Source organism: Apteryx rowi, unplaced genomic scaffold, assembly GCF_003343035.1.
Source record: "Apteryx rowi isolate R43461 unplaced genomic scaffold, aptRow1 scaffold_17, whole genome shotgun sequence".
Classification (NCBI taxonomy): Eukaryota; Metazoa; Chordata; class Aves; order Apterygiformes; family Apterygidae; genus Apteryx; species Apteryx rowi.
The window spans coordinates 2,474,570-2,488,740 of record NW_020447974.1 but is presented as its reverse complement, the minus strand read 5'-3'; the positions used below and the strand labels follow the sequence as shown (position 1 = coordinate 2,488,740).

At 35.8% G+C, this 14,171-nt stretch overlaps 1 protein-coding gene across 1 annotated transcript in view; it reads left to right on the top strand.

The window, feature by feature from the left end:
- Positions 1–14,171, top strand: part of CEP152 (centrosomal protein 152) — a 35,932-nt gene that overhangs the window by 8,914 nt on the left and 12,847 nt on the right. The window contains exons 6-19 of the mRNA XM_026060532.1: positions 59–227; positions 1,015–1,155; positions 2,311–2,450; positions 4,250–4,450; positions 5,176–5,323; positions 6,584–6,675; positions 7,559–7,710; positions 8,759–8,966; positions 9,846–9,959; positions 10,082–10,212; positions 10,397–10,525; positions 10,674–10,809; positions 11,626–11,817; positions 13,184–13,315. Of these exons, the coding sequence (XP_025916317.1) occupies positions 59–227; positions 1,015–1,155; positions 2,311–2,450; positions 4,250–4,450; positions 5,176–5,323; positions 6,584–6,675; positions 7,559–7,710; positions 8,759–8,966; positions 9,846–9,959; positions 10,082–10,212; positions 10,397–10,525; positions 10,674–10,809; positions 11,626–11,817; positions 13,184–13,315 (2,085 nt within the window). The remainder of the gene's footprint in view (positions 1–58; positions 228–1,014; positions 1,156–2,310; positions 2,451–4,249; positions 4,451–5,175; positions 5,324–6,583; positions 6,676–7,558; positions 7,711–8,758; positions 8,967–9,845; positions 9,960–10,081; positions 10,213–10,396; positions 10,526–10,673; positions 10,810–11,625; positions 11,818–13,183; positions 13,316–14,171) is intronic.

The following is a 14,171-nucleotide window of genomic DNA, read 5'->3' as shown; positions in this document are numbered from 1 at the left end:
GCAAGACTACAGTTGTAGCTTTTATTTATTTGCCCTTATGTATATATTGTCACAACAGCAGTTTGGTGCATCTGAAGTTGTTAGTGGCCAATCTGTAGAATCTTACAAAGTGACATATAAACCGTACCAAAATGGCATTCAGCAAAATGTTCCAATAACCCAAGAAGGAACCAGAAGAAATGAAGTGTTTGAAGATTTGCAGCATGAATTTCTGGGCAGTGATGAAAGTAAGTTGTGTGGGTGTGTGTTTTTTGTTCTTCAGGCTTGAAATAATACTGTGTGAAAAGTCTGCTATTGATTTCAATAGATTTTATTAAGAGAACAACTAAAAAAAGTTGATATGCATGATCTTTTATTTTGATCTAAACTTACCCTGGGATACTCCCATTCCTTTCTTTTTCTTTTTAGTTCTACTTCATCTAGTGGTGTGTGTATGTGTTTTGTTTTTTTTTTTTTTAATGAGGGCATTCAACTTTCAGGGTATTGAAAAATGTAATTTTGACTGGTGAGGGTTTGAACAACAACCAAAAAAGCTATTTTACCTTCTGATGGCTTGATCTTGAGCCCTGCTGGTACGCAATGTCATGTTAATTATATTGAAAACTAATGGCTCACCGTGCTCTGAGATGTGCTTTGCTTGATGCCAGATTGGGCTTTTCTGCAAAGTACTTTTCAGATGACAGAGTTACTTTGCCCTGTAAACATCTTGAGGARAACTTTGTAGTTGTCACTGAACTGCCTATGAATTTACAGCCTGTAAATATTTATCTCTGAGCTTTTGTTAGTGATGGTTAAAAATTGTAGGCGCTAACAATGCAATTCAAACCTAATAGGGCAACTGAAGTGATGTGAATCTAACATAAATAAAAAATGATATGCTTGTGTGTACCAACAGTGAATTTGACACTGTATGAAAGAAATGTCTTGGGGGAGGAATCATTTATGACTGTGACTTGGTTGGTTAGTTGATTGCAGTTATGCTGACTTGTCTGTACCCTATTTTAAATTCGGCAGATTCTTCAGAGAATATGCAGATTCTTCAACTTCAAGTTCTAAATAAAGCGAGAGAGAGACAACTGGAAGAACTTAATGAAAAGCTAGAAGAGAGTGCACAGCAGATTAGGTATTTGAATCATCAGCTTTCAATGGTCAAAGGTAAAATCTTTATAAAAAGATCTCTAATTTCTAGAATTACTGATATCTAGCAACTTGTTTGTTCTGAAATTTCTGTTTAATTGGTATTGATCGTGTTTATAAGCTTGATTTGGAATCGAGTGTGAACCTAACCCTTTACCCCCAACACTGTTATTTGAGAGGTAGTAAACTGAAATGAGCCTTTTCTGCTAACTTGCTGCTATTTGCTGCTTTTCTTTCAGCTGGAGAGTAACCTGAGGTGTTTTAACATCTGTTAAATATATTGACATAGCTATAACTTTTTTTTTCAAGTACTTACAGAAGTTATTGTCATAAGACCCTGATTCAGTAAAACATTACCATCCAGACAATGTGTTGGCATATACTTAGAGTAAGTGCTTCTCTGGATTGGAGCCTAACTCAATAACTGTCTTAACTTTTACTGCATTGATTTTTCAAGACCACCATCGTATTCCAGGGTTCCCATGTGCTAGACATCAGAAATGCACAGAAAAATGAAGTTTGCCAAAGTAGTGAGTTAAAAGTACCAAAAAAAGGCAAACAACAGGAGAAAGATGCCTCTGACAAAAAGGTTTAGTACTACATGGTTTAATTGACCAATTTCCTAGACTGCATATAGACAGAAGTTTTTCCAAAGTGATAAAAGCTGTCATGGAGACCAGTGGTTGTCTTAGTCTCTTTTTCCCTACGGGAATAGGCAAAGACGAGTCATGAGCATGGAGAATTAAGAATATGATGTATAGAATGCAAAAAGAGCACAAAAGGTAGAAAACTTTGGCTGTCAGCTGTTTTGCTCTGTCTTGATTAACCCTCCAGGGGAATCTCTTGATTATTTTTTTTTTATTTTTAATTATTTATTTTTTTACCCTCATGTGTCTGAGGGATGATGCTAGTTCTTAGTGCCAACAGAACGCTGGAGTTCTGAGGGTGCAATATATGAGTGCTGCTAGCTCTCATGGGGAGAACACGGTTGCTGTAGATGGAGGTTGGCCGAACCTTTTTGTGATCTCTTCTGCTTCTCAGCTCCAATACAACAATAACGTGGGCTAGTAGAGCTTGGTTCTGTAGAGCAGGGTACTGAACAGTCATGTTCTATGAGCTTGTTGAATGGATGCTGTTCCTTGTTTCTCTCACAATTACTATGTCTCTTTTAAGATGAAAAGGATGGTTTGGCTGTTAGTCTTCGTGAGTCTCAAAAACTCTATCAGAATGGAAAAGAACGGGAGGTGCATCTTGAAGGTCAAATAAAAGCACTTGAAGCCCAAATTCAGACTCTCACTGCCAATGAGGAGCAGGTACTATTAATTGTTTTTAAACTGTTAATTGTAGAAGACTTCTACAGTTATATTTATGGCGTATTTGCATTAAACATAAATATTACACTTTGTAGTCTTCTGGCATGCTGTTCATTATCAGAAGTTGAATATATGGTGAATGAGTAGAAAGTTTTGGTGGAAAAATAGCTTGTATTAAAATCTAGGCAGTATATGAGGATTTTTAGCAATTCTTGCCTGAAAAACCTGTGAACTGACATACAGAATATTGGAGCAAAAGTTAAATGAATGTAACTTCAGCTTGTTCCAGTAACTTTGGTAGTGTTGGTTTGGAAATATTCTGTCAGTATTCACTTAACAGCTTGAGCCGTACCTGTGGCTTTGAAAAACAGTCATATTGCCTACTAATATGGGATATTCTTTCAAAAGCTAGATGTTAAAGGCCTTCTTTAATGATGAAACTTTTTTTAACATTGTGTTTTCAGACCAACCTTTGGTTTTAAATGAGTCACTTTGGCTACAGCAGTCAGACTCTAATGAAAACAGTTATTTTGACATACTGCATTCCTTAAGCCGTGTCAATAACTTTTCTCATGCAGGCTCATTTGGATTTTTTGTTTTTTGTCTGTTCCTGTCTGGCATGCCCCTTGGGATGCTTTATAAGACCTTCACGGTTACTCCTGTGTCTCCATGACTCAAAACAGGATGTTTTTACTTTTTGGTAGATGAATACACTGGAATTCAGATTGTGCTGATTATCTTAACATTCATGGCACAAAACTGTAACCATCTTCAAGGACCCTTTCTTCCTTTCCTCTTTCCAAGTAATAGAAATATAAAAGTTACTTATCTGGGACAGGAGACTGGAGAGTACAGCATTTTTAGTGGAGCATATTTTAACTTCAGCTGACAGACATAAAATTAAAGGCCCCTTCCAGTAAGGTTTCTTGAAGTAGAAAGATTTCCATTTTTAAATAGTACTGTATCAACCTGCTCTACTTCCCTTATACTTTTTCTTGGCATCTATGAAGGAGCAATAATCCCTTCTGGTTACTACTTCTAACTTGCTTTTGGTGGGCAGGAGATGCACAAAGTGCCAACTTAAATAGAACGTGCTTGCTTGTTTTTTTTCTCTCCATGCTCTTTGTTCATCAAGAAAGTGATTGATTGATTGTCTAAAAAGTATCTTAAAATAAAGATGCAAGTGAACTGCTTGTAAACAGTGTTTTGGTGTGGGTGGATTTTTTTCTGTGGTGGAGTGTACCGAAACAGTGAAGGGACAGCACAAGGCAAATCAAATTCTCAGCTGGGTAACTGAAAGGATGGAAGTAGTGACAGACCAGGTCTGTAATTATACTGAGTCTATTTTGACCATTTTGTTTAACACTAGTTTGGGATGCTGTTTTCTTCTGTCTTTCAAGATCTAGGTGCAGATTTCCCCACTTAATGCCCCTTTCTTTACAACAGGATGCTTTATCTAAGGATGCTTGAGTTTTTTGAAGGGGTATGGGAACTCAATAAAACCCTTGATAAAAGTTAATCAGCTAAGTAGAGATACACAGAGAGGAAGGTATCTTAAAATACGCCTAGAGCTCTCAGAAGTTACACTGACAAAAGTGCTGGAAGCTTGATCATATTTAACTGATGTTCTGGTTTTAAAAGTGAAATAAGTAAGGCTGAATGACTTAAAGAATAGATTACTGTTGAAATACTAGATTTCTCGTAGGAGTTTCAACTCTAAAAAATTACCACTCAGTTAAGAAACTGTTAACATTTAAGATACTCAGCTTTCCAGACCCGCTCTAATACTGTTCCTACAGCTATTGAAGCAGTCCAAAGTGGCAGAGGTAGCCATAGAAAGCATGCAGAAGCAGCTGTTAGAACTTCAGCGGTCAGATGCCCTTCAGCGAGCCAGAGAACAACACGAGGCCGTTATTTCAGCACTCAAGCAAAAGTATGAAAAGCAAGTATTATCTTTAGAGCAGAAACTTGATACTACAGACTCTGCACTCCGAGAGCAGGTGAGAATGGATTTTGGGACRCTGTTGCAGATGCTGTAGAGCTCCACAACTGTCCTGAAAAGCACTTCCTGACCTGTAATCATAATTTTCCCTACCGAAAGTTGTTAAATAAATGGAAAGAAAATTATTCATAAGTCTCAATATTATGAAGCTTATGTGACATTCTTATAAACGTCTCCAGACAGTGATATTGCGGGAGTTTGCATATAGCGGATGTAGAGAAGGCAAGAATTCGTTGTCTTAGTTTCCCTCTGAACTTTCATCCTATGTGCAATTTTTTTTTTTTTTTTTTTTGTATTTAGGAATAAATCTGGGAAGGAGAAGGTCTACTTGAGAAATGGTCCGATATCTTGCTACAAGACAAACTGTTTAACAAACTGACTAATCCCCAAGCTTTTCTCTCAAAATAATTGGGGATTCCTAACCCTGGGACAGTTGCTTTATTTTAGAAGTAGGGGGTTAAAAGGAGGAGGAGGAAAAAAAAGAAAGCTGTCTTTAGAATGGTACTTGATATGCTCAACAGGATTTGTCAAATGAGTACAGAACTTACTATTCTACTTAACACTTAGTAAGAGTTGGTTATGCTATGCAATATATTCAAAAGGTGTAGTCTATGCAGTCCTCAGGAAACTGCCCTCTTTTTTCACATGAGGAAAATGAGAATTCAATTTCTTTAAAATTCTTTTCTTGTTTGTAACATGAATAAAAATAATCTCGCTTCCCAGAAAGAGCTTTGCAATCACCTAGGAGAGCATGTTAAGCAACTTGAAAAAATGCTAGAAGAAAACAAATGCGAAAAAACTGAAATAATAAATCGACTGACAAGGAGCCTAGAAGAAAGCCAAAAGCAATGTGCAAACTTACTGCAAACAGGTCAGTCTTTTGCTTGTACCTTATCTTTCCTTGCAGACATGACTCAAACTTTGAAGTATGGAGTAGCACATCTGTTTCCCTATTGAAATGGGATCTACATCAGTCTAAATGCATATTAGACTGTTTCCTACCCAGTACATTAGCCAGATTTAACTGAAGTTCAGTTCAAATAAAAGGTGGGGAAGAAATACACAGCAATCCCAAAATTAAAGCTTCTAATTTTTGAAAAGTTTGAATGTAAATAGCCATAACTCTGTTTTCAATAGGTAGGTATTTCTGAGCAGAGCTGTACTATTGCACACAGTTCTGTACTACAGTAAAAGAATAATTCAGTGTATATTGCCATTCCACATTCAAATTTAATAAAAAAAAATTGTTTTGTAGTTGGAGGTTGATTCTTGAGAATTAATATCAGTAGGATTATTTTAATAGTGTGTGGAATTTTTTTTTGCCTGTTATGTATATGGCTTGTACCTACCTTTGCACATTGAAGCTTCTTAGTTTTTTATTATGTGTTTTTTCATAGAATCCAACCATCTTGACTAAATTAAATATCTGTCTTAATGGATCCTGATTTGAGAGTCTGCTCTGCTTGAGAACTGATAGTCTAGAAAAAAATCAGTGTCTGAAAATGTCAGGGTGAAAGGGAGTCTTACTAGTTCTTTAAAATGTAAATACATAATTATGAACGCGATAGGATATTTAAGAGTGTAACTGCCAACTGAAGAACAATGGTGATTTTACTCTGTGCTATATTCATCAAATACCCTAAAGAAATAAGAAATTGGCAACTTTATAAGGCTAGCCTATTAATTTTGAGAGGAGGGGAAGGTGACCTGTTTTCCAAGATAGTCCTGTTCCTGCTGACTTTCTGGCACAGGTGCATGACTTTGGTTTTGCTTCTGGTGATGTGCAAGGACAGTGAACGTTTGTCATGTCTTGCTGCTCATGGCTTTAATTCTTCAGAATTTTTAATAGTAGCTTTAAAATAAAAGCCACCATAATAATTCTAAGCGTTAAACAAGCTGCTGTTTAGAGAACTGTAGTAACCTTCACCTCCTCAATATAGCAAGAAATACTCTTTCCCATAATTGTTTGTATTTTTTATTAGGGAGCTCAAGGAAAGAGAATAATGCCTTTTTATGAGAGTCAGTGTCGCTGTTTTTAACTGTGAATTTTTTTTCAGGTGTCATGTTTTTTTCTTGCATATTTATATTTCTCTGTCTCTCCATCCTCCCTTCCCTTTCCTCCCTGCAATAGGCTCGATACAGGAGACAAATCAATTACGGCTTCAATTGCAACAAGCTCAGTCTGCACACATGATAAGCAGTAACATGAACAAGGCTTTGCAGGTTAATTTATTTTTTTAAAAATATGTTACCATTTTGATTCTGGAGAGGGATATTATGGGTAAGAGGTTGGTAGGTTGAAACTTTTTGTCTGTTGTGGGAAACGGCATGTCTCCCTTCAGTAAAGGATCACCTGCTTCTTCTTCTCCCAGTATTGCACGTTGGACTTGTTTTTTATTTAAAAAATATATATTGTATGCAGATATATTAGCAGCACAAATTTGATATCCTACATCTATCCAATCTGCTTATGGAACAAGAAAAATATAAATTTGCAAGTGCTATGTTTAGACATGACCAGGAATCTCATAAGTTTGGCTATAGGAATAATTAGAAATACTATGTTCTGAAATCTACTTTTTGCCAACAAGAGGGAATGCTAAGGATTTCTCTGTGAAATATGGTTGGGAGTCTATGTTTACAGTATAATTCGGGTATTTGACTTGTGTAAATCTGTCAGCTTGGAAGCAATGACTCCTAAGTACTAGAGTAATGGTCTGTTTTCACAGATAATATATACCCTTTTTGTGTAGTAAAATAGATGACAACAGTGTGGCAGGAGGGAAKAGGTAAGAGCAAAAGAAATCATATTTAATTTCACATTTTCTGTTGATTTTCTTGCAGATTATTTATGAAGTGATAGAAAATATTCCCCAATTAATTTGTAGATTTCACTTAAGCTTTGCTGAAGGAATCAAAAATGATAGTGTAACAAAACTGTGTACTGTAGAATTAAACCAATGCTAGGATATTTCAATAAATAAGGTTACCATTTAGAAATAAGAGAACTATATGTCTGTTCTTTAGGAAGAATTATCATTAAGCCTGGTTTGTTTGCTTGGAGTTTCTCTGCTCAATGTGATTTATTTCTGTTTCTTCTTTTAAGGAAGAATTAATGGAACTGAAGGAAGAAATAACTTTGTATGAATCTGCTGCCAAGCTTGGAGTATTTCTGAATGACGCAGGTGGACAGCTGAGTGAATCTTATGTAGATTTGGGAATTAAAAAAATCAGCTGGAAAAAATCAAGATTCTGCAGGTATTGAGTGATTCTTATTCAAAGCAAAACGTAAAGCCCCCAAGAAGTTATACAAGTAATGCATAATATCTGATTTGTCAGTAAAAGATAGTCTTATAGGTTCAATATGTAATTACTTCAAAATATTTGAAATAATGTATATCTTGTCAGAGGATCTGGGAAACAGAAAACTGAATTAATACCATAATTTGGATGCCTAATTACTGGTTAACAAATCTTCAGACATTATAGGGCCAGTATTGCTTTTCCTTCGGTGTGAGGTTTGTTTTCCTTCTTTTGGTGTTATTTTGGAGGGAGAGGGGTATTGTAAAATGAAGTAGATGCATCTTTTTACTATAAGGTGAAAATTTGGTCTAAAAATCAAAACCTCTAATAAAGCTTTTATATCAATTAGCACCAGAGTAACGTAGAAAGCATTTCACAAGTGCAACGAAGTAATGAGGAATTTCCCTTACTATGCCTAAAAAATTCAGTGTTACGCAGCGTGTGAAACTTGCTTGTGTTCCAGAAAACTTGAACCCTGCCTGACTGTAGCTTACTCCATACGGGTAAAATCTGGAACGTGTAGTAGAGACTATAGTAATGTGTAATACTCAATCTGTGTGTGGACAGCAACTTAATATCTCAGTAAAAGGCAACCATATCTTCTTTGCCCATAGAAATGTGTGGTCTTCATGTTGATTGTGTAGATATACGCGTAGATACCTTTTTGCTCAAATGATTCCACTTAGTTACTTAATTCTAAAGCTGTCTTTTAATACAGCCAATCAAGAGTTGTTTCAAAACACCTAACATAATATAAGAGCAAATCTTTTACAGAAATAGTAGAATGAAAAAATGCTTTTCTTTACATTAATTACAACATGATTGATAAAACATACAACTCTTGTTTCTCTCATTCTTTTTATACCTATCTTGTGAACCACTGTATTGCTGGTAGCATTAGTTGCTCTTCTTTTGCTACAACTACCCTTCAGATATCTCTGTGTGTGTAGGTTATTTTTGTTTGTTTTTTATAAAATGGAACTGGTTGTGTCTTCTCTACTAGTGCAATACAAAATAGAGACCTGGATAAAGAACTTTCTAAAGATGAAATTATCATAGAATTAAAAGCTGAACTGGAACGCTTATTGAGCAGTAATAAAATGAAGAGAAACCAGATTACTCAATTACAAAATGACCTTAAAGATTGCCAGAAGGAGTTAGAGGAATTCAAACAGTTGCTGAAAGCAGAAAAAGCATCAAAAGCCTCAAAGGTTTGTTCTTTTCCAGCTTTTTATTTTATTTATTTATTTATTAAAAAAAGGTACTTGTGGAAGTGCATTGGATTTAATTGAACCAAACCAACATTTAAATCTCGTATGAAAACAGACCAAAGAACTAACTTGTAGCTGTGTGTGTATTGCAATTAAGTAAATCTGTGTTTGATCTTAAGGACAATTTTGCCATTTTGGTGATACCTTGTTCTGTTTCTTCAAAGAAAAAGAAATAACCTGAAGAAATCTCAACTTGGGTAGCATATCTCTTATTAGGTGTGCTCTGATATGAGGGCTTGCATGATAGCCATTAATGGCCACTCTGCTTTTTTTGTCAGAACTCTATTCTGCTGGTGAAAGTAAGCCTTATTTAGTCAAAAAGACCTCATAATTTCTGTGAGGAAGCTGATAGTGTTAGGTTGAACATGGAACATTAAACAAATTACCTTCTAATGATTTCACTAACTATTTGATCACTGAAGAATCTCCTCCATATTGCATCCCTCTTCACCCTAATATTTTAACATCCCTATATAAATTGGACAAACTTGTAATGTCTGCTCTTGTAAATTGTGACCTCAATATGGGATAGGAAAAGAATACGCTTAAAAAGTATGCTCCCAACTGGATGGTAGCTGCCATTCAGCTTGCAAACGGGATATTGAGTAGTGTGTGCTTCTTTGAAACTGCAAAACCCTATGAGTTTCAAGAATTCATCCAGAATAACAGTGATACTATTTGTWTACTTTGCACTGCAGTCATTTCCTTCTTTCTTTTGTGAGTAAAATATTTATTCAACAGTTGTAACTTTTCTTAAAGCATCAACTTCTAAAGCAAGTATGCCTTGAAAGATCTCATTTTAATTTTGTTTTGTTTTAGCCTGTGAAAAGTCTGAATGATACTTCAGTGGCTAGTCCATCTGTTCCTGATAGTCTTAAGGAAGAGGTTCTGAGACTCAGAAAGGCTAATGAAACTTTGATGCAAGAAGCTGAGGTGAGATTGAAATGCTGTATATTCCTATAAATAAAAAATTAATAAAATTGACCAATAAAATTGTGCCAAAATCTGCAGTTAAAGTTTTCTTAATACCCTTCTATTAATTGACTTTTGTCCAGAACCATACTCTGACTATTGAAGAACTGAAATCAAATGAGGAAAAACTGAAAAATTCAAATCAAGATCTCTGTTATCAGATGAGACAGATGATTCAAGATTTTGATGAGGATAAACAAGAAGCCATTGACAGGTAAGCCTGTGAACTCTGTTTAGTTCCATTTGATAACTTCTATCCTGTGTGCGTGTGTGTGTATTTTTGCACCAGCTGTCTGTAAGAAGGGCAGCATTAAAACTATGGTTTTACTTAAAAAGAAAACAGAAACAACTTATTAAAAAGAAAGTCCAAGTAGTATTTTCCTCTCTGCAAATCATAGGTGTGAAAGAATGTATCGGCAACATCATGAGGATACAAAAGCCCAGTTCGAGAAAGACCTTGTGGAGAGATATGCTGCAGAAAAACAGCAGCTTATTCAAACTTACGAAGAGACAATATCACAGTTCAAGTAAGGCTTACTCGTTCTTTCCTCTTTTACTGAAACTTTTGCACTTCCTATCTAGCACTCAGTGCTAGTTACATTTTACAGAAAACAAAAGCTTGCTGTCCTCTGAATGTAAAGACTAAATTGATAATAAATAATATGTGGTCTGAAGGGCTGACATAGAGGAGCTGACCAGAGAGATGACTGCAGTGAAGGAATGTTATATAGGAGTCTGTGGTGAGAAGGACGCTGTGGAAGCTACTTTAAGGCAGAAATTTGAGGAAGAGCAGCAGCTGAAAGAAGAGAAGGTACTAATGAAAATACCTATAAATTGTATCATTTCAGACTGTTTTCTTTTTAAGATATATCCAGAAGTGTATTTAATTGTTTTGGGAAGATATTTGGAAGCTATGCAGTTATATCAGAAACTTAACAAGTGTGGCCTTACTGGTTCTTAACTTAACCTGGTGCTATGTCCTATGGTTTAAAATAGAGAAGTAACCCCTCCCAACAGCAACTAATTTTCACATAGCAATGTTTCTAAAATCGTAATTATGACTCTTTACAGAATTGAGTCAGCAATGTGAATTTTTACATTCGTGAGACTTTTTCAGAAAGCACTTAGCGATCATAGAAGTTGTCATCTCATTATTGAAAGCTCTAATCTGAAAATATTATTTAATAATAAATTGAATTTACTGTATTGATTTTTAAAAACTTGCTTTGCTTTTCCAAAGATATCAGTGTGAAATGACTTGAATAGGTCAGCTGTCTTGCTAAGAAAGTACAGTAAAGATATGCAGCTTAAAATATGCTGGAAGTAAGATACTGATTGAGAAAATTTCTTTTGGAGTAACTTAAAGTAGTTCTGATATCGTGCCTTAAAACACCTCTTCATAAGAGAGCTAAATCTCTTGTCTAGATGTCATTAGTAAGATCACTGTACAGACTCTAGGGAGTTAATCAAATCTTCATGCATTCTAATCACTTTGTTCCGGAACAGTTAGCTATGCCTTGGGGTGCTGAATGCTGTTATAGAAGTGAGTCCAAACTGATGTTCCTTGTATGCTTTGTGTGGTTTTCTTTTTGTTTTGTCTTTTTTGTTTGTTTCTTTTTTTGCCTAGCTTAAGAAACAACTACTAGAAGAGAAAGAAGACTCGCTTAACCATCTGAGGATTGAGCTTGAAGAGAAGTACAACAATTCTATCATAGCAGCAAAGAACCAATGGCTGAAAGAAAAAGAAGTTTATATTAAACAGCAGGTTGAAAAGGAAGTTGCATTAGCCAAAGTCCACTGGGAGAAAGAAGAGAAAGAGGTGTGGAGCTTATACTGGGGGATTTGAAGTTACTTTTTTCAGAAGGAAAACTTGTATATAGATACACTTATAAATTGCTATTCTGCCATTTAAAGTAGTTGGCAAGGATCTGTCATTTTGGGAGCCTCTGAAGTCAGTAGGTATTACACACACTGTAGAGATGTCTTATGATCACAGCTAATAACCTGCTGAAGTGTTTCGACTTAGTGTCTGAGTGAATGGTTACACTTTCTATTTTTCATTCAGGGGTCATATGAAACTCCTTTGTGTATCTCCCACCCCACTGGCTAAAGCTGTGGTGTAGAGAAACAGAAGCATTCATTTTTTACCAAGTCTATAGTCAGAAGTGTAACTGGGGGGAGGTTACTTACATTACTTTGAGACATTACTTGCCTATTAAGAAATGTCTCAAAGCTAAATTTTATTGTTATTCAGAAATGTAGGTACCTGGCTTGGACGGAAGAAACGCACTGCCTCCTGAACATGGTTTTGCTCTTCTGTCAGGGAGGATTATTGGTGTAAATTGAGTTTCTTCAGTATGGATGTTGTTGTTGTTGTTAAATGATGGTGAAGTTCTAGTTATTTAGACATTGGGGAGATTTCTTAAAAAAAAAAAAAAATGTTTTCTTCCATAGAATAAAGAACAAATCATTGCAGAAATAGAAAGAGAATGGCAAAGTAGACTGGAAGAAACAAGAAGAATTTTAGTTGAATGTAATGACTGCAGCAGCCAAACTGACCAAGTAACAGTTATGGATGAAACTTCATCTAAAGAGTTAGCAAGGATTGTTGAGGACCAGAAACTGCAGCTCCGGAAGGCACTGAAAGAAAAGGTGGCCTCGGAAGAGGCCTTAAAAGAACTTGAAATAGAACTGGAAAATAAATACCATAAAAATCTTGCCAGCCAGGTAACAAATAATTGTTCTGTCTGCCTGGAGCCTGTAAAACTGACATGTGCAAATGTGCAGGATAGGTCTAGATACGTTTTAAATGCTATCACCTTAACTATTCCTGAGTAATTTGTACTTGTGATCTCCTGAAGAAGCAGTAGCATATAAGCTTGTGTTTTTCTAGCTATTAATTTTTCACACCTTAAACAGTTGGTTTTACAGGAATTTTGAACAGAACTGAGCAAAACTGACTTATGGTTTGTACCATTTTATTACGGAAAATATGGCTTAATACTGTCCTCATTTGGGTAGATGAGAACAAGAAATGCAGCAGATGCACCAAGTCTGATTATTTTTAATTTCCATAAACATAGTCAATCCAAACTGAACTTTTCTTCTTTCACTGCTATGTGTAAGTAGTAATGAAATTGTTTTCGGTGGTGGTGATTGAAGTAGTTTCTTTTCCCTGTTTATAGGTAGATGCAGCTTTAACCCAGGCTCATGCCAGGTGGCTACAAGAATTAACAAACCTCAAGGAGTATAAAATAAATCTAAAGGCAGAACAAGAAAAATGGGAAAGGGAACACAAAGAGACTGCAGCAAAGCAGGTAGCGCAAAATACTTGCGTTATGTATTGCTAAACTGTTCAGTTTTCTAAATCTTGTACACAACCAGAGAAAACTTACAAACATAAGTGGGGAACCTTTAAGGAGGCATATTTCTAGTGTCCTTTGGCATTGACGGTTTTTTGCCTGTAGGACTGTTTTTTATGAACTAATTTGAAAATCATTTCTGAAAGATTGCTGATGATTCAATACTTGAGAGAGATAAATAATAAAAATAATCTCTGCAGAGTGAATCAGTGGATAATCCAGAACCAAGTAAGTTTATAGTTGAGTAGGTACAAAAAATATAATGTGAGATAAAACTAAACAGGAATCGTTGAGTGGAGAGGTTATAACTATACCTCATATAAACTAGTGGAATGTTCTGTCCAGGTTGTCAACATCTAAGGAAGGATATTGATATTCTGTGGCCCTTCTATGTCAGATCATTACAAGCAAGTCTGCTAACAAGAACATGTGCCTTTTGTTCTTTAAAGGGGGCATGCTTAGTCTTCTGATCAGATTGCTTCATGTCAGTCACAGAATCACAGAATAACTTAAGTTGGAAGGGACATCTGGCAGTTATATGATTCAAGCTCCCCTCCACCTCCCCCTTCAAATCAGGGCCAACTTGGTCATTTGGTCAAGCTGAAGTTTACGCCATTGTGACCGGATAAATACTAATTCTTTGCCAAAAACATTGGTGTCCCGCATCAGTGTGATGGAAGAGGAGTGATCCTCCAGGATCTCCGTAAGAGGCTGCAGTCTCTTCTGGCTGAAAGGATTTTGTGGCCTTGAATGAATGATCGCTTCTGGTTTTATAGTCTCTCCATATTATGAAGTTACACTGCAGGGGGTG